Source organism: Pipistrellus hanaki (assembly GCF_964339955.1).
Source record: "Pipistrellus hanaki genome assembly, chromosome: 17".
In the NCBI taxonomy this organism is placed as follows: Eukaryota; Metazoa; Chordata; class Mammalia; order Chiroptera; family Vespertilionidae; genus Pipistrellus; species Pipistrellus hanaki.
In genome coordinates, this window is record NC_140519.1 from 18095261 (window position 1) to 18119210 (window position 23950).

At 39.2% G+C, this 23950-nt stretch overlaps 1 protein-coding gene across 1 annotated transcript in view; it reads left to right on the forward strand.

Annotated features, from left to right (window-relative positions):
* CPA6 (carboxypeptidase A6) overlaps nucleotides 1-23950 on the forward strand; it is a 200230-nt gene that overhangs the window by 147314 nt on the left and 28966 nt on the right. Inside the window, exons 7-8 of the mRNA XM_084864392.1 lie at nucleotides 16352-16462; nucleotides 17199-17289. Of these exons, the coding sequence (XP_084720518.1) occupies nucleotides 16352-16462; nucleotides 17199-17289 (202 nt within the window). The remainder of the gene's footprint in view (nucleotides 1-16351; nucleotides 16463-17198; nucleotides 17290-23950) is intronic.

Consider the following 23950-nt stretch of genomic DNA (forward strand, 5'->3'; position numbering starts at 1 on the left):
TTATTTTAAAATTAAAATAAACCTTTGGTCCCATATTTTTTCACTGAATAATTCAACCAAATGTTCAAAGAAATTTAACACCAATTCTCCATAATTTCTTTTATAAAATTGAAGAGTAAAGGACACTTTCAATTTACAAAAAAAAAGCTAGTAATTGCTCCAATACCAAAATCCGACAGACTGTAGGGGGAAGAAAGAAAACTAGAGAATAGTATCTTTCATGAAAATAGATTCAGAAGTCCTTAACTAATTATTAGCAAATAGAATCTATAAAAATAATTATGCACCATGGCCAAGTGGAGTTTATTTCAGGAGCGTGATCCTGGTTGGATATTTCAAAGTTAATCAATGTAATCTAACATAATAATTTTCTTACATAATCTTATCATATGAGGCAGAAAAAGCTTTAACAAAATTCAACATACATTCATTATAAAAAATAAACAAAATAGGAATAGAGGGGAACTTCTTTCACTTTATAAAGAACATCTACAAAAATCCTGCAGCAAACATTTATACTTAATGGTGAATAACTAAATACTTCTTGATAAAATCAGGAACAAAATAAGGATGTCCACTCTTACCATACTTAATTAACATAGTGCTGAAAGTCCTAGTCAGTACAGGCAAGGAAAGGAAATAAAGACATAGAGTATAAAGGAATAAATAAAATTATCCTATTTGTAGATGACATGACTGTCTATATCGAAAATCCCAAGGAATCTGCAGAAAAATTTATAGAACTAATAAGAGATCATCAGAATCACAGGATACAAGATAAACATACAAAAATAAATTGTATGTCTATATATTAGCAACAAGCACAGGGACACTAAAATTTAAAAATGTAATATCGCCTGGCTGGTGTGGTTCAGTGGTTGAGCATCAACCTATGAGCCAGGTGGTCACAATTCAATTCCTGGTCAGGGCACATACCCAGGTTGTAGGCTCAATTCCCTGTGGGGGGCATGTAGGAGGCAGCCAATCTATCAATGATTCTCATCTTTGATGTTTATATCCCTCTTACCCCCTCCCTTACACTCTCAAATAAATAAAAAGATATTTTTTAAAATACAGTACCATTTATAACTACTTGAAAAAGTAAAATACTTAGGAGTAAACCTAACAAAACATGTACCAAAGTTTTATGCTAAAAATAGAAAACACTGGTAAAAGAAATAAATCTAAATAAATGGAGAGGCCCACCCTCTTCATAGATGGGGGGAACTTAACATATAAAAATGTCAATTCTCTTCAAATTGATACACAAATATAACAATTTATCCCAGCAAGGCTTTTTGCAGATATAAGATTATTCTAAAATTTATATGAAAAGGCAAAGGAACTAAATGAGTCAAAACTCTTTGAAAAAGAAGCATGCTATCCAATGTCAAAACAAATATGACATATGTAATACCTTAGTCAATAAAGAAATTTTAAATATATATTATGTTTTTATTTTTTTTATATATTTTTTACAGAGAGGAAGAGAGAGAGAGATAGTTAGAAACATCAATGCGAGAGAAACATCAATCAGCTGCCTCCTGCACACCCCCTACTGGGGATGTGCCCGCAACCAAGGAACATGCCCTTGACTGGAATCGAACTAGGGACCCTTTAGTCTGCAGGTTGACACTCTATCCACCGAGCCAAACCTGCTAGGGCCATATTATGTTTTTATATTAGCTATACTAATCTAATGTGTGTGATATTTGTGAAGAGATACACAGAGATAAATGGATCAGAATAGAGGACCCAGAAGTAGCCCTATACTTTCATACCCAACTAATATCCGACAAAGGTACAAAAGCAATTCAATGGAGGAAAGAAAGACAGCCTTTTCAAAAACATTCCTGAAGCAAGTGGACTTCCATTGACAAAAATATGAACTGCAACCTAAGTCTCACACTTTATACAAAAATGAACTCAAAATGGATCACAGACTTAACTATAAAAGTATAAAACTTTTAGAGAAAAATCTTCAGGATCTAAAGCTAGGCAGAGTGACCCCAAAAGGATGTTCCACAAAATAAAAGTTGATAAATTGAACATCATCAACCTTAATCAAAACTAAATAATTTGTGTGAAAGACCGCCCTACTAAGAGGATGAAAGAGATTAGTTACAAACTGGGAAAAAATATATGCAAACCATATATCTGATTAATAAAAAAAAAAAAGACATTGGGAGTAAACTCAAAACTTGACAATAAAAATGGAAGCAATCCAATTAAAAACAGGCAAAAGACATAAAGAGACATTTCACCAGAGAGTATACAAATGGGAGAAAAAAAAAAAGCATACAAAAAGATACCATTAGGGCAATTCAAATTAAAACCGCCATGAGCTATCACTACACACCTATCAGAATGGCTAAAAATCATTCATATATACATAGCGAGCGAGAGAGAAAGGAAAAAGAGAGGGACACCGCTGAATGCTGGAGAGAAAGCAGAAAACCTGAATCACTCACACATCGCTGCTGGTGGGAATGCAAAATAACAGGCCTACTCTGGAAAACAGTGAACAGTTTCCTTTAAAACTACCATATGCCCCAGTAATTGCACTCTGGGCATTCATCCCAGAGAAATTAACATTTATGTTTGCTCAAAACCTGTTCAAGAATGTTTATAGCAGCTTTATTCCCAATAGCCAAAAACTTGAAACAATCCAGATACCCTTCAATGGGCAAATGGTGAAACAAGCCAGTGCATGCATGACGTGGAAAACTACACAGCAATAAAAAGAAAAAAAAATTATGGGTGCACACAATAACCTGAATGAAGCTCCAAGGAATTACCTCGAAAACCAATCCCAAATAGATGCATACTGTATGGTTTCATTTATATAACATTCTTGACGTGATAAAATTATAGAAATGGAGAGCATACCAGTGGTTACTGGCCATTACAGAGAGGTGGAGGAGGGAGGAAAACTGGATGTATGTAGCCATCAAAGGGCATCATTGAGGGGTCCTGGTGGTGACAGAAAGGCTCTGTATCTTGACCTGACTCATCTTGGTACCCTGAATGAGATGTTATACTATAGTTTCGTGAGATGTTACCATTGGGGGAAAGTGGGTGTGGGAACCATACCAGAGTAGCCAGACAGCCACGGCCATTCAGAGTGTGAAAGGCCTCGTTGTTAGTATGCTGGAATGTCCAAAGCCACGCTGCGCCTAGGCTGATACCACAAGCACGTGCAAGGACACAAGCACAGCAATCCCACAGTCTACTGCGCATGCGTGCCTTTCTGTAGCCAAAATAGGATTGATGTAACTATTGGCACGAAGCCTTCTTTGTCTCTGGAATAATATACAATAATAATATGCTAGTCTGCTGGAGTGTGCTACCCAGAGATGTAAGGCCACAGGGACCAGCCAGTGTGCCGGACAGGGGAGACAGAGAGCAGAGAGTTCAGGTACCACCACAGTGTAAGGTGATGCATTTAGAGGCAGCGTGTGGCTGCTCAGAAAATGACTGTGAGTACAAAGACTATTAGAGGTGCTACTATGTGGGAAAGTTATGTATTGACTAGCCGGTGTATGGCTGCCTGATTGGGAAACTGTTAGAAAGAGCTGTTTGTCTAATGGCTTATGGCCACTGGCTTCTGCAAGAAAGACTCATTCTTCTATACCTACAAACCTCTCATGGCTTCTCCATCTAAGACCCAGCATCCAAGAAGGTCCAGCCCTAGACAGATGGACTCAGACCCAATACCTGTAACTAGTGACCAGAGGATAAAGGAGGAACTTGAAGTAAATTCCCAACAGTTAGTACAGTGGGCAAGGCTCGAGACAGAACCAGCCCGGGCATAGTCGGGAAGAATTTAGAAGACTATATGGACTTAGAGCAACTCAGAGCACCAGAGCTTGTGTAAGGCTCTTGCTGTCTCTGACAGTCTGTAAAAGGTGCATGGGATTTATCTATATTGATTCTTATATTTATACTAGTGGCCCAGTGCACAAAATTTGTGCACGGGAGGGGGGGTTCCATCAGCCCAGACTGCACCCTCTCTAATCGGCAACCTCTTTGGGGATGTTCAACTGCAGGTTTAGGCCCGATTTCTCTCGCAGTCTGGGACTGCTGGCTCCTAACCGCTCACCTACCTGATCTCCCCTAACTGCCCTCTCCTGCCAGCCTGATCTCACCCCCAACTGCCCTCCCTTGCCAGCCTGATTTTGCTGCCAACTGCCCTCCCCTACCAGCTTGGTCATCCCTAACTGCATCTGCCTTGGCCCCCACCACTATGGCTTTGTCTGGAAGGAAATTGGATTTCCAGAAGATTGCCAATTGACCTAGTCTAATTAACATATTACCCTTTCATTAGTATAGATTATACAAGATAGGATTGCTTAAATGGGGAGGAGGGGAGTTTTCAGTAGGAGGAGATGCTCTTGGCAGACAAAAATACATAATCCCTATATCTAGACTGATAGCCAGCCATATGCACTATACTGCCAAACTAGTCATTAAAAAATGGAACCTCTTTCTTACACCTTACACCAAATAGCTGTTGCCCTTAAAACTCATCCTCAGCCCCCACCTTAGGTTCTGCCTTTGCAGTTCAGATTAGGTTCTGATTGGTTGGTTACTCTGCCAGTCAGTATCAGAAGCTCCGCCTCCTAGGCAGCCATTGGCTCATCATAATTCACCAAGATTTGGTTCTAATTGGTTAGTTTCTATGCCAGTCAGTGTCTCTGGGCCTATCTCCAGGCCTGATCAGAGAGGCAGGGCTGATCAGCAGCCCCTGTGGAGGCCTGGAGAGAAAAGAGAGGAATGGCTGCTGGCCAGGCCCGGAAAGAAAGAGAGCGGCAATGGCCGATCAACAGCTGCCACAGAGACTATGGATCAGACCCTGCTTCTCTCTCTAGGCCTCTCGGGCCTGATCTGCTGCCCCTCAGCAGTCAGTGCTGGTTCACCATGCCTGCTAAGGCGGCAGTCAGTGCTGGGTCAGCACGGCAAACCAGGACTCACTTCTGGTCGGTCAAGCCTTTGGTCGTTTTGGATGTTAGGGACCCAGGGTTTTTATAAATTAGGATGTGAATCTACATTTATATATAAAAAATAATTTATTATAAAAATAATAACCAGGTCTCCATACTTCTGGGTTCCATTCACCACTGCTGTCTTCCCTGCTGTATAATCCTCATCCACAGACCCTGAATCTATGCCCTGGAAACCATATGTATCAATATGCGGCTCTGGCTCAGTCTGTCCCTCTCTTCTGCCAGCTTGGCTATCCCATGCCATTCCTTAGGAGCCACTTCCTCTTCTGCTCTCCACTCCAATTTAGCGGATAGATCCATGAATGCCTTGACACACAACACCAAGAAGACAGTATCACAAAAGCAAAACTACCTGGATTTCAATGACTGGTGCAATGGGCTTGATCACTATGTTATCTTGAAAATTGCTCAAATGAACTCATTATCTCTACATCTGGCTGCTGGTTGAATTTTAAATGCAAAATGCACAAGATTTTCTAAATTGAAAATCTTTTAATTATGTTGAAAAATATAGAGCCATCACTTTTGATTTCAATACTTGCCACCTCTTTTTCCTAGTATTCACATCACAGAATGTTCTATCTTGTAAGCAAAATGAAAGAAACAAATGAAGGTATGCTTGGATTGCAGAATATTTCTCTTATTAAATGCTTGTTTATATCAGGATAGAACCATTACTAACATTATATTTAAAGCACTGGGGCGAGGGGTTTGAGGGTTGGGGGACGAACAGACATGGTGGACTTACTAATGAAATATGTTCTACAGATGTCCTTTCATGAGACCATGAAACCAAAAGGCAACTTTAAGAAACACTATCTTTTGGTGATAACGTTTTCTTAAATTTATAATGAGCCAAGAGGGATGATACAGACATGAAATTTATCAGAGAAAGAAAATTAGAATAGATACATAAGGAGAAGGAAACAGATAAATACACAGAACTTGGGAGATTACCTTTCTGCAAAAGCAAACCAATGTTATTTACCAGAGCAGAGACTTAAATCTGAGGGTAAGCAGAGCAGGAGAAAAAGAAAATAGACAAGTAGGAGAGACTTATGAAAAGGGACACGCACAAAGCTTAAAAGTAATGGACTTAAAAGGTAAAGTACAAAGCAAACAAAACTACCAACTTAAGAAACAGGTGGTAAAGGAAGGCCTGGGTCGGGGTGGGAACCAGGGAGTGAAGAACAAGGGAAGGGGAAAAAAAGGGGGGATGCATCTGTAATACTCTCAACCACATGTGGCAAACACAAGGCCTGCGGGCCAAATCCAGCCCACCAGGCCTTGCAATGTGGCCCGCACCGCGCTGTCATCACTGCACTCCGCTGTCAGTTTATGACATTGTCAGTTTATGACTGTTCGGTAAACCATTCGGCCCGCGATTTAGGCTGGATTTTAGATTTTGGCCCCTTCTCTGATTGAGTTCGACACCCCTACAATATTAAAAATTAGAGGCCCAATGCATGAAAATCATGCAAGGGTGTCGGCCCCCACTGCCGCACCTGCCTCCATCTCTGCCTCAGCCAGCCACAGCTTGTCCAGAGGAAGGACATCTGGAAAGTCATCTGGTCTAATTCACATATTATGCTTTTATTATTATTATAGACTAGAGGCCTGATGCACAAAAATTCATGCAAGAGTGGGCCTTCCTTCCCCCAGGTGCCAGCACCAGCTTCCCCCTGGCCCCCAGGACCCAGGCGGGCTTCCCTCTGGCCAACCACAGGCACCTGGGACCCAGGCTGGCTTCCCTCGGGCTTCCCAGAAACACCTGGGACCCGGGCTGGCTTCCCTCGGGCTGCCCAGAAACACCTGGGACCCAGGCTGGCTTCCCTCTGCCCAACCACAGGCACCTGGGACCCAGGCGGGCTTCCCTCTGGCCAACCACAGGCACCTGGGACCCAGGCTGGCTTCCCTCGGGCTGCCCAGAAACACCTGGGACCCGGGCTGGCTTCCCTCGGGCTGCCCAGAAACACCTGGGACCCAGGCTGGCTTCCCTCTGGCCAACCACAGGCACCTGGGACCCAGGCTGGCTTCCCTCGGGCTGCCCAGAAACACCTGGGACCCAGGCTGGCTTCCCTCTGGCCAACCACAGGCACCTGGGACCCAGGCTGGCTTCCCTCTGGCCAACCACAGGCACCTGGGACCCAGGCTGGCTTCCCTCTGGCCAACCACAGGCACCTGGAACCCAGGCTGGCTTCCCTCGGGCTGCCCAGAAACACCTGGGACCCGGGCTGGCTTCCCTCTGGCCAACCACAGGCACCTGGGACCCAGGCTGGCTTCCCTCTGGCCAACCACAGGCACCCGGGACCCAGGCTGGCTTCCCTCGGGCTGCCCAGAAACACCTGGGACCCAGGCTGGCTTCCCTCTGGCCAACCACAGGCACCTGGGACCCAGGCTGGCTTCCCTCGGGCTGCCCAGAAACACCTAGGACCCGGGCTGGCTTCCTTCCAACCCTGGCTTCATCAGGAAGGACGTCCAAAATGATGTCTGGAAGACGTCCAGTCTAATTAGCATATTACCCTTTTAATATTATAGATAGTAATTATAAAAAAAAAAAAACAGGTTAAATGCAATTGAACAGTTCCTCAAAAAATTAAACATCAAGTTACCATGTGACCTGAAAATTTCACTCCTGTGTATATAACAAGAGAAATCAAAATATATATCCACACAAAAATTTGTACATAAATGTTCAAAGCAGCATTATTCCTAATAGCCAAAAAACTCAATTGTCCATCAACTAATGAATAAACAAAATGTGGTATATGCATACAAAAGGATATTATTCAGACAAAAAAAAAAGGAATGGAGTATAATTCAAGATAAATTATGGGTGAACTCTGAAAACATGCTTAAATAAAATAAGCCAGACCCAATCATGCACATATTGCATGATTCCATTATGTGAAATGTCCAAAATAATCAAATCCATATAAACAGAAGTAGATAGTGGTTGCCAGGATGTGAGGAAGAATAGAGTTGGGAGTGACTACTAATAAGTATGATGTTTCTTTCGGGTGTGATGGAAAAGTTCTAGAATTAGATAGTAATGATAATTGGGTTTTATGAACATACTAAAAATCACTGAACTGTCCACTGTAAGGTGGTGAATTGTGTGTTGTATTAATTATATCTCAATGAAAAAGTAATGAAGTATTTTTTCATGCTACAGTATTGATTAACCTTAAAAGCATTGCTTACTGAAAGAAGCCAGTCACAGAAGACCACATATTACATGATTCCATTTATATGCAATGACTAAAAACAGATGAATTTATAAAGACAGAATGTAGAATAGTGTTGCTTGTGGACAGAGGAGTTGAGGGAGTTGGGGAATTGATACTTAAAATAGAGGAGTTTTGTGGGAGGTTTTTATTATGAAAATATTCTAAAATTGTACAGGGGTGATGGTTGCACAACTCTTGAGTATATTTTTAAAACACTGGATTGTATACTTTATAAGGATGAATTATAAGATGTGCAAATTATTTTCCAATACAGCTGTTATTTTTAGAGTTAAATAGGGCTTCCCTAGAAGGTATTTATATTGATCACTCCAACAATTTCTTGTTGAGCACTACATTTTCAGTGCTCTGCTAGCATTGTGAACGTCAGCAAAAATATAATGCATTGTACCTGCACTCAAGGAGTCTACATTTTATTTAAAAAGAAATATTTGTGTGTAGGAAACAATAAAAAGCAACAGAAAATGGTGCATCTTTGGGAATTAAATTGAACTGACTACAGTAGCTGAAATTGTCAATCACCTGGATTGAGTATTTTAAGCCATAACTGGTGCTAGCTGGCCCAGAGTTGTGTATAGCACTTAATTTTTGCCTCCAATAATTCTACATTGCTGTGGCAAATCTGACCAGAGTCTTTTTTCACAATACTAGAGGCCCAGTGCACAAATTCATGCACAGGTGGGGCCCGGCCGGCCCACCCCAATGGAGTGATCAGGCCAGGCCAGTGGGGGAGAAGGGGCCATGGATGGTTGGCTCTGTCTCTGATCAGGGTGTTGGGGACCTACCAGAGGCAGGGCTGGCCAGGGGGAGAGGCTGTGAGCGGTTGGGGCCCAGATCATGCTGGTTGGCTGCCACAGTGCATGTCATAGCCACTGATCGTTCTGGTTGTTCTGGTCATTCCACCATTCCAGTGGCTGGGCTTTTATATATATACACTTAGAAAGTAACTCAGGGAAATATTTGATTTCCAATTGGGAAAGACATTTCCAAGCATAAAAGAAAAGAAGACTTAAAGGAAATGATTGATAGCCCTGCATTCATAAAATATTTTAGAGTAATTAGTGATGTGAGAAACTGTCCATGGCATGCTGCTATATCCAAAAAATAAAAAAGTAAAAACTAACATGGACATTATTATTATTTAGAAAACCACTTAAGTCAACCAAAACTGAACCTATTTTATTCCCAAACTAGCAGTATTTTAGAATCAGTGGTTTATGCTGTTTAACTCAGTAGCAGACCATACATAAAGCAAGGGTTTGTGAGAAGATGGTCCATAGGCAAATTGAGACAGCAATGATCTGAAATGAGAAGTTCTTCCAGACTTTGAAGATAAAGTAAGGAAAGAAAGAAATAAAAAGAATTGGAAAAGAAAAGGAAGGGAGAATGGAGGGAAGAAAAACAGAAGAGAGAGGAAGGGGACGGGAGAGGAAGGAAGGGAAAGCAGGGGAAGAAAGAGGAGAGGAGATGACAGGAGGGGAGGGGAGGGGAGGGGAGGGGAAACCTTGTTTGATTTCCCAGGTGAGCCACAGTCGTCTTCTGCTGCTACATAATGCGAAACCTCAGTCTTCCCTGCCCAGCCTGATTACACAGGAAAACCAACTCCATTACTGGTCCCCTCCCATCTACATTGGCCACCTGTGATGGCTAACCCTGGTACCAAAGTCTGGCATGTGATTCAGATGTACTATGCAAATAACTCAAATAGCCAAAAATAGGGACAAGAGGCTTTCAGGGAAGGGAGTCCTTTTCTCAGAACCAGCTGGTGGCTGTGGGCTGGGTAAGTCCAATGTTTGGAGGTTGCGGTGCTTTGTGCGTAAAGGACAGAGCTCTTTGGAAGACTTGGCGCAGTGGTTGTGGAAAAAGTCCTTCACCTGGGAAGGCTTTCCAGAAAAGGGGGTGCTTTCTCCAGGATCTAAGAGCTTTGGGGATAATCATCTTTCAGTATTATATGTCTTGCTAGTTATTAAAGGTAAAAATATAAACTTTCAAATGTAGGTGTAAAATTCAGTTTTGTTTAAGAAATATATCACTAAACATAAAATAAACATTTTTAAAAAGAGAACTTAAATTATTTGCTAAAATATGCTAAAAGCCAGGGAATAAATAATTGAGTTATTAAGCCCAGATCAAATATTTAATGAATCCAGTTAAGCAAGCAATTAAGTCTTTGTACTTAACTGCACAGTTAAAAAAAAAAAAAGTTCATCATGTAAAAATGACCTGCATTTTTTTAAATTGAGTTTATTCACTACCATTCCAGGTTATTACAATATTTTGATTTGTTTTCAACCAGCCTTCTTGTATCTTTGACTCCCCACATTCTCCCATCCTTTTTCTCCTCCCCAGTCTTTTCTTTACTCCTCTGCATCCTCCAACTTAGCTTCTCCCTTTTTATTCAATTTATTATTGTTTGTTCAATTGAATTAAATTGAAATTCATTTCATTCCTTGTGCTACACTATCTAATATCTGAGAGTGTTCTGGGCACTGTTTGTACAGGTTGTTCTTGCTTTTCCTGAGAGTATTGCTGGTCTGTAACAGTGACCCTCCATGCTGAAGCCATCAACATCTATTGTAATGATCAATATGACCTTTACATATTTTTATCAAAGTGATTAAAAATTCTTATTGTTATAAATATGTAGGAAAATGGCCAAAAATAGTAAACCTATTTATTCTATAATTGAACATTAGAAATATTAATAATTAAAATGACCTATTTCATTGTAAAAAAAAAAAACCTTATGACAGGTAGTTTAGTCAGTGCTAGCCTTCTCATTATATAACTTACAACGTGAAGTGAGTGTCTTTATTTATGCCTTGGCATATTGCCATACTCCTTTCTTAGTCTGGATTGGCTTCCAATATTTTTTCTTTGTCCTTTCAATGTCATAAAATATCTATGTTGTTTTTTAATGTGAAATGTTGGCAGCATCATTTCTTCTGGAACATCTTCCTCCTTTTCATCATCACCACTTTCCTCATTTTGTACAGTAAGTTCTTCTTCACTAGATTTCTCTGGCTGCGTGTCTAGAGTTCAAAGGTGGTACTGTCAGCATTCCATGGTCACCTTTTTCTTCTATGAGTTCATTTACATTTGATTCAGATTTCACCTCTACCTTCTCACTTTTTATTTCTTTGCTGAATTTTCATCTTTGTTGGCCAATTCCTTCTCATGGCCATCCATTTTGTAAAATGCTGCACAGGTTTAGGAGACAAGGGGGCAACACAGCTACACACATTGCTGTCTCTGTGTGAAGTGAATAGCAGATGCTCAGTGACCAATCCCCCAAAGACACAATTTAAAAAAGTGACATAATTGGTCACAGATCTTGATAACCATCTGTTACTTACATAGTGATTGGTAGACTAAAAATCAATTAGTGGTAACTGAAATTAGAACTGTACTTGTTGGAGGACTGATACTATTTAAATTATGGTAACTGAAATGTATGTATAGCAAAGCAATGCAATGTGAGGATACCTCTACTTTCTTTTTGGTAGATAAAAGATTCTCACATAGATTTTAATAATGCCACAAAGTTGGTCCTGGCCTTCACTCTGTTGGTCCTGAGTAAATACAAAATAAAATATCTATGTTGTGTGTTTTTTTATGTGAAATGTTGGCAGCATCATTTCTTCTGGAACATCTTCCTCCTTTTCATCACAACCACTTTCCTCATTTTATTGGGCTGTCTCAGTGAATACGTTCTAAAATTGGAAGTAGTGTTACTTAGGAAAGAGTAGAGGGGACATGCTTCTAATTTTATATTCTTGCTGGTAACACAATTATTTCAAATATTTATCTGTATTGCTTATTAGTAAATATAGATTAGTAAATACCAATTTTCAATTATCACCTGCCCTGTTAAAACTACCCAGGGATGACTAATCTAAGTATAAATTAATTAAGTATAGGAACAACTAATATTTACATGGCTAATAGTCATATCATAGAAAAAATACTCAATATCATTAATCATCAGAAAAACACAAATTAAAACCACAATGAGATATCACCTCACACCTGTCAGAATAGCTATCATCACTAAATCAACAAACAACAAATGTTGGTGATGATGTGGAGAAAATAAAAGTAGTAGTATCTTATGACCCAGCTAATCCACTTCTGGGTACTTATCTAAAGAAATCCAAAACATTAATTTGAAAAAATACACAGTAGCCAAGATATGGAAGCAACCTAAGTGCCCATCAATAGACAATTAGATGAAGATGTGGTACATATAGACAATGAAATATTAATCAGCCATAAAAAAGAATGAAATCTTACCATTTGTGATGACATGGATGAATCTAGAGGATAATATGCTAAGTGAAATAAGTCAGTCAGATAAAGAAAAATATTCTATGACTTCACTTACATGTGAAATATAAAGAAAAAAATAAATGAGCAAACACAGAAGAAACAAACTCAGTGAGGGAGTTAGGAGGCTAAATGAAAAGATAAAGGAATTAAGCATAAATGGGCAGTTACAAAATAGTCACAGGATCTAAATATAGCATAGGGAATATAGTCAATAATATTGTAATAACTCTTAATAGTATCAGATGGGTATTAGACTTATCAGGAGGATGACTTTGTAAATTATATAAATGTCTAACCACTTTGCTATACACATGAAACTGATATAATATTTGATGTCAATTGTTCCTGAAATTTAAATTTTTTTTAAATTAGAATTTACAAGATTAGCATATGATTTTCCAGCTCCCCATCCTTCATTCACAGAACCTCTTGCTCATGTTGCTTTCAAACTATTATTTAATTTCCATCTTGCATTTAACAAGCTTCTCATAGTGTGACATCAAATACCTTTATAGATTAAGCTCCCTTTTAAAAATCTCCCTGGAAACTCTCTCCTGCTTTAATTAATTTTCCTAGTATTAAAGTTTAAATACTTCTTTTGTGTCAAGATACATCCACTTAGGTTCTACAACTTTTTTCCATCCTAAATACTTTTTCTCCACTCCAGCCCCGGTGAGGATATTCTTCCCCTTGTCTGGTGACGTGTCCTTTCTTGGGCCTCAGCTGGAACATGCCTACTTCTCCCAATATTCCCTTCACTGAATGTGTGATTATTTTTAGGTCATTTGTAATGATTCTTGAGGGGGGAAAATGGAAACTTTAAAAACTACTTTTAAAAGGTCAATAACACTGGTCCTGGGGGGAGAGAGAAAAAAAAAAAAAAAAACAGGAAAGAAAAAAAAAGACAAAATATTCCAGGTTGTCATGGGCCTCTACAAAATCAACATCAAATCAAATAAATCAAAAAACAATGAAAAAAGTCGGGAGAGGGCAACTTCTTGGGCCTAACTTTACCATACCACACAAAGACTAAAGTAATTGAAAAAGTGTTCTTCAAATTTACCCAAGTTCCTTTGGTGAGTTCTGGTATGACATGTATATATGAAAGCCAAAATAGTCTTGGTATGTAGTACCGTATTTTCCGGTGTATAAGATGACCCCTAAATTTACAGTTAAAACATAGGTTTAGGCCTATATTCGTGGTATTAGACTACCCCCCACTTCCGAGGCAATACCAGTTCTTTTTTTAATAGACTGCCTCTCTAACACAGCCAATTCAAGCAGGCTTTTTATGCATGCAAATTATACATGTTCTGTACCCGAAGCTACACTGTGTTCTAGTAAAAAGCCTGCTCAGATTGGCCAGAGTCAGAGAGGCGATCTATTAAAAAAAGAACTGGTGTTGCCTCAGAAGTGGGGGGTAGTCTTATACAGCGAATATAGGCATAAACCTATGTTTTAACTGTAAAATTAGGGGGTTATCTTATACGCCGGAAAATACGGTACTAATTAGACTCATTCTTTGTTTTTCTTAACTTCATAAGTTCCCTTACCTAATATAAGACATATCATTTTCCTAGCAGAAGATAATACTCAAAACTTCTTTGATGACTCTTACTTTAAAATCAAAATCCATTTCGGTTAACTACTTCTTAAATAGAGGTAAAGTGATTGTAATACCTAAAGACTACCACACTGAGGCGTGTGGTGTATTGATTTGTGACTGCTTTCAGTTCACCACTACCTAAGTCTTCCTTACAGGTAACAACAGTAGTCAAGAAATTACGTAAACTTGTAAAGTCCAGATGGAAGTTAAGTAGTAAGCATCTCCTTTTCTGTGTGTATGGGTGGTGTAAACTGATTTCTAAAAAGAGTCCTACTCATTAGATGGTTATCATATGTTAAAATGATAGGAAATTGTAAGTTACGTGGTCATCTTTTTTCTAGAAACACCACCTAAACCATAAGAGAAGAGAAATGATCTATATCCTATTACTGAAAGCATTCAAGCAGGGAGTTCTCTCAATCATCCTATTCAGTCGACTCAACAGTGTAATCATTCTCATTTTGACTGACCAGATGGAGAATACAATTTTTAGAGATTTACAAAAATCACAAATATGGCATATATAATGCATTGACACCTGTTTACTTGTCAGAGGAAAAACAAATTTTGACAACTGTTGGAAATTAAGTTCACTTCAGAACAGAATACTAGAGAACAGCTTCTTTACTTAATATATTATTTAGAAATGAAGAACTTTAAAATGAGGCCATATCAATGATCTCAAAATATCAATATATAAAACAAAATTTGACAAAATTATAAGGAAAAGTGACAAATCTAATAATGTCAATTTTTTTAACACAACTCCCAATGACTAAAACAGCATATAGGTAAAAATTTTAGTAAGATTATAGATTACATAAACAATGTTATTATAAACTTAATCCAATAAACATAGAATGTTTCTCTATTTTCATTATCCTTATGTCCTTGAATGTATCTTTATTTTCATTATCATTTCTAATATAGAGATAGTTTCCAATAATAAATTGCATTATTGGATTGCTCTCTATGAATAGAATTCTCACCATGTAAATACAGAATGTTGCTTATGATGTATAAAAGAAGATTGAAATTTTAAGTATTAAATTTTCTAAGAAAATATATACATAATTTAAGAATTATTTTAAATTGCAATCCAAATGGGAATAATAATTTGTTGAAGATGCTGTATAAGCCAGAGTTCTAAGTTGACACTTTGAGTTACTTTTCATGACGTTTTCCCCATGTGACATGCATTGTACATGCTGATAAATTATTTTTCTCTTGTTAAACTGTCTTTTGTTTGAGTCCCAGCTAAAAATCTCAAGATGGGTAAAGATAAAGTTTTGCCTCCTCTACACTACCTATGGCTAATTCTCTCTCTCCCTCTCTGTCTCTTGTATGCTACCACTTTTTTTATTTTGCAAGTTTCCTTCCTTAAAATAATTGTCACCCAACCCTGCTGCCCAAAGGCAGCCATTGTTACACATTTCCTATGTGTTTCTCTAAGAAACTTTACACATCAACAAACATGCATCAGGAAGAACTTTTCTAAAAAAGGAATGGTATTTCAAAATGTCTTAACACATTCAATGCTTTTCTACTTGAGGCCAAATCTATAGTGCAGAATCTTCAGACTTTGCATCAGACACAATGTAAGTAAAACCCAATTACAAGATCAAGATGAGAGATGTTGTATTGTTCATTGAACTTTTTATTTAAAAAAATCAGGAGAAAATTGAATGTCCATGCAGTAAGTTCTAAGACTTTGAATGTGGTACCATTTAGACATACAAATTAAGTGGCATATATAACTAGCTTGTGTTATTGTGTTATGATGTATCATGCAAAGATATCAAAGATATCAGGTAATTATTTTGTCCACAATAGAATGGGATCTTAAAGAGAACTGATTGTACAAAACTATTGCTTTCTTAATCAACCTAAAATTTAGCCAGGTCTGAGACACCACAAGAGACTGTACAATTAATCTGTTTTGCCACCTTTGCTAAAATGTTATTCCTAATACAGAGATTGAGACAAGTCTCAATAAACAATATGTAATGTCCAAGAATATAGTTCATATCACCTTGTTACTTTTAACCCAACATATTTGGTATTTCCCGTGAAGAGAAAGGATTTTTTTCTTCTTTTTTTTTTTCTATTGTAAATCTGTATTTGGAATCAATTTATAAGAAAACTGTCTCCTTTGTCTTTAGGCTCTTCTAACATACAGGAGTGACCCAACCATGAGAAAAATGATGAATCACCTGTATTTTTATATCATGCCTGTGTTCAATGTTGATGGATACCATTTCAGCTGGACCAATGTAAGTCACTTTGCCTATCCAATCAAAAAAGACGGAGTAATTCATAGCAAACTGTCTCAAAACAGGAAGGAAGCTTGTGGGTAGCCAGTTTAGTGATCCCGAGCTACAAAAGAGACCTCACTCCTTCCCCCATCATAGCAACAACCTTTTGATTTTGTTTGTATGTTTAGCTTTGCATAAGATTGCATGCAAATATCCCCGGCCAGTTTGACTCAGTGAGTAGAGCGTTGGCCCTTGGACAGATGGGTCCTGGTTCCATTCAGGTCAAGGACATGTACCTCAGTTTCAAGCTTCATCCCTGGCCCCAGTCAGTGTGGGAGGCAACCAATTGATGTGTCTCTCTCACATTGATGTTCCTCTGTTTTTCCCTCTCCCTTCCACTCTCTGTAAAAATCAATGGAAACACATCATTGGGTGAGGATTAACAATAACAGCAGCAAAAAGATTTCATGTAAATAGATTTCTCCTTTTAAATAAATTGTGAAAAGTCACTAGTTTAGTCCAGCTTATTCCATTTGCCTGTAAAGAAATGAGGCCAAACTAAGGTAAGAGGCAGCAGGGTTGTGGCAGATATTGAAGCAAAAACCTGAGTGTCCAGTCTTCTTTCCACTCCCTGAATTTATTCTGTTCCAGGAGGAACTCTTCCCCTAATGCTGTGATGCATTCACTGTTGAGCTACTAAAATACAAGTAACCTTGTATTATTTTCTGCAACTATGTTCTTAATTACATTCTAGGATCGCTTTTGGAGAAAAACAAGGTCAAGGAACTCAAGGTTTCGCTGCCGAGGAGTGGATGCCAATCGTAACTGGAAAGTGAAGTGGTGTGGTAAGTTGGGGACTAATTGAGATTCTGATCCAAAGGTTCCCACAGCTTTTCCATTCAGAAGTGGTGAGCCTGTTAGGACTCTAATGTAAGACGGATGTTTTTCTGTATGTGAAAACCTAATACATACATTGTAGCTATAGCGTACATCTTAATGTACATAATTTGCAAAACAAAATAATAGGGTTTTTAAATATGTAAACATCAAGGATTTAAATCTGTCAACCCAATCCTGAAAACTGAAAATTTGAAAAACAGATGTAACAGCAGAAAACTGAGGAATGCAGTCTTTGTCATACAGAAACTAAAACAGGAAGTATGGTTTGTGGTATAAATCTGGTTAAATGTTTTCATCCTTTCACTGAGAGTAACAAGGATCCTGCCATCATCTATCGAGATCAAAGCTGTCAGATTCTTGATGAGAATCCACCAAACTGCCCATTATACACTGATTGGCCACACACACAGCAAGTATATTTTTGCTACATATTTCATTGATATGGACCTTTCAAATAAGAGAGGATATTACCTTAAGAAAGGAAACTTGCAAAATAAAATTTTTTAAAAAGCAGGTAGCATAGCAGGGAGGGAGAGAGAATTAGCCATAGCTAGTGTAGAGGAGGCAAAACTTTATCCATCTTGAGATTTTAGCTGGGACTCAAACAAAAGGACAGTTTAATAAGAGAAAAACAATTTATCCGCATGTTCAATGCATGTCACATGGGAAAACATCATGAAAAGTAACTCAAAGTGGCAACTTAGAACTCTGGCTTATGCAGCATCTCCAACAAAGAGCAATAGATTTGAGGAGAAATGGCAGGACAGAGGAGAGCAGTTTTAGGCTCCCTAGGGAAGCCAACTGTGGGAAGGCGACTACATGGGAGAAAAATATGGAGTAAGGTTTGTTTCAGATTCCTCTGGTCCCTCTCTGGGCTAATAAGACTCCTGTCTCCAAGAAAAGAATTTATATCCTGACTTTAGGCAGAAAAGGGGGAGAAGGTAAGGAGAGCTCTTCCTGTATTTGCTGCTTCTTCATTGCCTTCGGCTCAAAATAGTTTTTATGACAAAGAGAATATTTGGGGTGACATATTTTAGTTTCCTTCACTAATATCATTTTTGGCAATACGGGGGGAGGGGAAAGAGAAGTATCAAAATGCAGTTGTAAGGAGCTGCCCTCTGGCTGAGTCCTACCTTAGCTCCCCCAAAACATAGACCTTGTGTAATAGAGTCTTTGTTAGGAATGATGCCTGTCATACATCACTCATTCTGTGGCGCTTTAGGTTCTGTATTAGATGCTACTCCTCCAGTCCCCACCAGGGCATGTGCTTAGACTCTGCCCGCATCTCCCTCTAGGGCACCTCCCTTCATCAGTTAGAATTGGCAAATAAGAATATCAGAGAACAGAAAGAATATAGCTCTAAAATATGACAGATATGATTTCATTTTACCATCATTACTCAAATAATTTGGGTACCAGTAATTTTCCTTAATCTATCCTATATAATCAAGAGCTAATATGCAAATGGTTGTCACACCATAGGCTCAGACTCAACAATGGGGAGAGAGAAATGGGGACCAGCCAGGCACAAATGAGCTCGTGAGAGAGGAATGGGGACCAGCCAGACTGCAGCCCAGGAAAAGAACAAGCCACCCACCCCGAGGTCTCAGGCACCAGTGGCTGCACCTATGGTCTAGGAGAGGGACAAGCTGCCTGCCCCGTGGTCCCAGGTGCCAGCGCCTGTGGCCTGGGTAAAGCCGCCTGCCCGTGGTCCCCTGCAGCTGCGGCCTGCCTAGGCAAAGCCAACCTGAGTCCCAGGTGTCTGTGACCAGCCAGAAGAGGGAGTCCTGGATCCCGGGTGTGGGGCAAGGCTGAGGCAGATGGGGATGATCAGGCCAGCAGAGGAGCAGTTAGGGGTGATCAGGCTAGTAGGGGAGCAGTTAGGGGCCATCAGGGAAGCAGGCAGAAGTGGTTAAGGGTGATCAGGCAGACAGAGGTGGTTAAGGGTGATCAAGCAGACAGGCAGGTGAGCAGTTAGGAGCCAGCAGTCCCAGATTGTAAGAGGCAGTCAGACATCCCCCAAGGGGTTCTGGATTAGAGAGGGTGCAGGCTGAGCTGAGAGACTCCTCCCCTGCCCCCCATGCACGAATTTTGTGTATCAGGCCTCTAGTCAAATAATAATACTAATACCCATCCCAAAGGGTTTTTATAGAAATGAAAGGAATTTACATATGTTTAATGCCTAATTCAGTCCTAGCTTCAAATAGGCATCTACATGTCAGTGGCCCACCCCTTTCCCCAACCCTCCAGAATAGTCAGTTCCTGTCTGAGCCTCAGGTCAACTGTATAACTGCCTTTTCCTTCAGGAGAGTGTTGTGATGATGAGCTATAAGGCGAACTTAAAAGTGTTTGCACTCATGGGGGAAGAAAAAGCATTGCATAAATACTACAACGTGCTATTATTGAGGACCGTTTATAGAGTTAAAATATTTTTCTTCAATATGAACTGAGACAATAAGCTTGTTCACATTAACTCCCTAAGATCGCTAATTTTTAAAAATTCTATGTTCCCCTTCTCTGATGGGACCATTGTGCATTCTCATTAGGTATATGTTCTGTATCACTGGTTGGCAGCTACCCACATCCATGGCAGCTACCCTTATCCACAAGATGCCCACAACCACCTGGGTGAGGGCCCTGCATGGGAAACTGAGCTGAGTAACCCTAGCAGGCCAGCCAGCTCTGCCTGGGTAAGGTTAGACTCCTGTTTATATCCAGTTACAAATAACTTTCTTGCTTCCCTTGGTTCTTCTTTCCTTACCCAGCTTGTTTCCTTCCTATGCATAATGCCTTCTTTGATTTCTTAGTTTCAACTGCTGTCCCAACTAGAATTCCTTTGATTCTTCCCTTTTTGAATCATTCTGATTCTTTCTATCAATCAACAGTCAAGATGTTGACAAAGGATTATGGCAAATGTCAGTTGCATATGACCTTGATAGACCACTGTAAGTGATGTGGAAATGCAGACAGCCTGGCTGGGACTCTCTCCTTCCAAACATCTGTGAGTAGATTCAGCCGATTTGACAGGCAAGCAGTTGTGGCCTTCCTCCCTCGCAGTGTCAGACTCATCTCCCTACAGCTTTGTGCTGGGTCAATGGCATCGAAATAAATGAAACCCCTCCAAATAAGCCTAGTGTAAATGATATGAAATGCCCAGACTCATTGAAAACACTATAGCATCAACACTGAACTGCCAAAAACAACTGCTTCTTTCTTTAGAGTCACTGAGTCTCAGGCATCAAGAGTAGAACACAAAACTGCTTTTTTTTTGTCATGAAAACTCCATCCCGAGAGAAGTGTTATGCTTTAGTGCATTTAGATAGACAGCATACACATGGAAACAAGTACATCTTTCCAATACGTCATAGCTCCCCTGGGGGCCTTCGGGTCATGAAATGAATATCATTGCACTGCAAGTCCAGCAGAGGGACTCAACAAGTCAGAATAGTGGTGGGAACCAAGAATAAATATATCAATATTATACTTTCATTTGCCAAAGCTAATTGAGCACATCTCTCTACTAGGCACTGTGGGATTTTTTTTCTCCCATCTTTCTATGCACGCTTTTTAAATAATTGTGAGCATTGCTTTTTCCAAATTCAAATAAATCCAGGAGAGAAGTAAAAGGCTTGGATGATATCAATACTTAAGCTTTAATCTCTAAATAAATCAAGTGTTTCTTAAATATAAATTACTATTAGGACAACCTACAGAATAAAAGAACGTGTTTGAAAATCAGACATCTGATAAGGGACTTTTATTTATTCAAAATATTGAAAGAGCTCTCACAACTCAATAAAAAAAAAGACATATAACCTAATTTTAAATGTACAAGTGATTTGAACAGACATTTCTCCAAAGAAGATATACAAATGGGAGTAAATACAAAAATGATGGCCCAACATCATTAGCCATCAGGGAAATTCACATCAAGGTACCACTTCACGCTAAGATGGCTATAATAAAAAAGAAAGACAATAGCAAGTGTTGGTGAGGGTGTGGAAGAATTGGAACACTCCCACTTGCTGGTGGGAATATAAAACGATGCAATCACTTACTTGGAAAACTGTTTTATAGTTCCTTAAAATTTTAAATACAGAGTTAGCATATTGGCCTACCAATTCCACTCCCAGGTATATACCAAGAGAAATAAAAACATCTGTCCATATGTTAACTTGCACATGAACGTTTACAACAGCATTGTTTATACCAGCCAAAAAGTGAAAACAACCCAAATACCTATCACCTTATGAACAAAGAAACAAAATATGGTGTGTCCATAGAATGGAATATTACTCGGCCATAAAAAAAAAATAAGTACACATGGATGAACCTTGAAACATAACAAGTATTACATGATTCCATTTATATGAATTGTCCAAAATAGGCAAATTCATAAAGATAGAGAGTAGTAGATTAGTGGCTACCAAGAGCTAGGAGGAGGGGGAAATGAGGATTGGCTGCCAATGGGTAAGGGGCTTCTTTGGGGATAATAAAAATATAGGAGTGGGTAAAAGTAGGTTAATAATAAGTAAAGAATAAATAATACAAGAATGACCTGTGTTTTTAATTTTGCTCATCCTTGTATTTTGGGATTAGATAGTGGTGATGATTAAGAATATGCTAAAATCCATTGACTTGTACACTTCAGAAGGCGAACTTTATGGTATGTGAGTTATAGCTTAATAAAGATGTTCTAAAATTTTTAATTGCCATTTAGGGGCTAGTTAGGCACTTAATGAAATATAACTACTCTTTGTAGAACACTCAATGGCCTAATATTGTAAATTAGGTATAAAATGGAGAAAACCAAATTTTTTGCAGCCCAATTACTATATCTCTCTACACACATGCCCTTCTCCTGATGAAACCCCCTCACTCTATCAAAAAAGGGGAGCTGTTGGGTTGGGCAAATATTTTGATAGATGACCAGAGATAAAAAGGGAAAATATTACATAGTAGTTGTTTTGAACCAATACCCATGAAAGAATAGATGATCACTGGCCATCTTTCTAAGAAAATGAGTTCCTCCCACTGAAGGGCTTTCTTTGGTTTCGAGAGAGCTATTGCTGAATTGCTATAAAAATATAGAAATTTCAGAGACTAACTCTGGGGCAAGGAGAGGGGGTGAAAAAAGAGAGAAAGAGAGAGAGGTAACATTGCTAAAACATCTAGAAAGGGACTTTGGAATTCAGAGGTGTCTAATGAGGACACAGATAATGAGGTGAAAGCCTGGGGCAGGGCAGGAGCTGGATGGAGGAGGGCAAAGGGAGGAACAATAAGGGGAGACGTCCATAATACTCTCAACAATAAAGAAAAAAAATGTTGCTGTGAAGTACATAAGTCCCCTTCAGTATTGCATAACCACCACCATTGGTAACATTCAGTACAATCTGCTTCACTGATTAACGTTTGTGTAATTGGGCCTGCTAATTGGGGATGTGAGGGAGGGCTGAGACTGGCCTCCAGGTGAGCTCAGGAAGAGAACTCATCCTCATCAAATTTCCAGAGGCATGGAGCTCACAACAGGAATGCACTGACTTATAAGACAGTGAGTGCACATCACTGAGATTTACAGAGTTGGATAACTTTGGGCTGAAAATGGCATAGAGACTGGATTAGATACCAACTAGATGGTTGAACTGGACCCATAAAGTCCCTGCCACCTCTGTTAAGGGTGATTCTAACACATTATATATTAACCCAACTTTAAATGGAAACACATGTATAAGCGCACCTTCTATAATTCAAGGTGCTGTAAATTGTATCAGAAAGTTCTAGAAGATTTAATGAGTCCTTATCTAATGCCCACGAAATTATTTGGAAATCTAGAGAATATAAAGGGGAAATCTGTTGGCTTATCCTATTTGCTTTACAACCAACTTAGTATAAAAAGATATATTGTTATCTAAAATTTTTCTGCAGAGGTTGAGAGAGAAATTTTAAAATTAGAGAATCAATGAGTTAAATTATTATGCTCAGTTGTGCTTTTCATAAAGAAAATAAATGGTATAGAGTCTAGAGATTTAGATACCATATGGGGTTTGCTTGCTAGTGGTGGTGACCTGTGGGCAGCATTTATTAGGGATTCACCATGCGCCAAGAGAGTGCTAAGTGCTCAAGATGAATTTCCCATAGAGTGGTGCTATTACTCTATGGGAAATTGGTAAATGATAAAGAAACTAAGATTCAGAGAAATTAGGAAGCATGTTCCAAATTTCACAAAACTTGAGGCAGAATGGGAAGCCAAGTCTAACTCCGATGCCCCTGTTTCTAGCCATGAGTGTGACCCTTAGGGATCAACTTGCGATGAATAGTCATTCCTCCCTGTTAAACAACTCATGTCTGCAAAGGAGCAGTTTGGTATCAAAGAATATTGGCTGTTTAACCAAAATGTTGAAACACAAACAAGGGAAAGAGAAAGACTGGGAACATGTGGGGAGAAGAAGAGAGGAAAATTCCCCAGTTGCTATTTCTTATCTGGGGCCACCTCATGCCATGCAGAGTTTGAATTTGCATGTGATGTCAGGTGCATGATTACAAATTGTCCAGGGAACTTTTTTTCTCCCAGCCAAAGGTTAATATCTTCCCACAGAGGCAGACTGC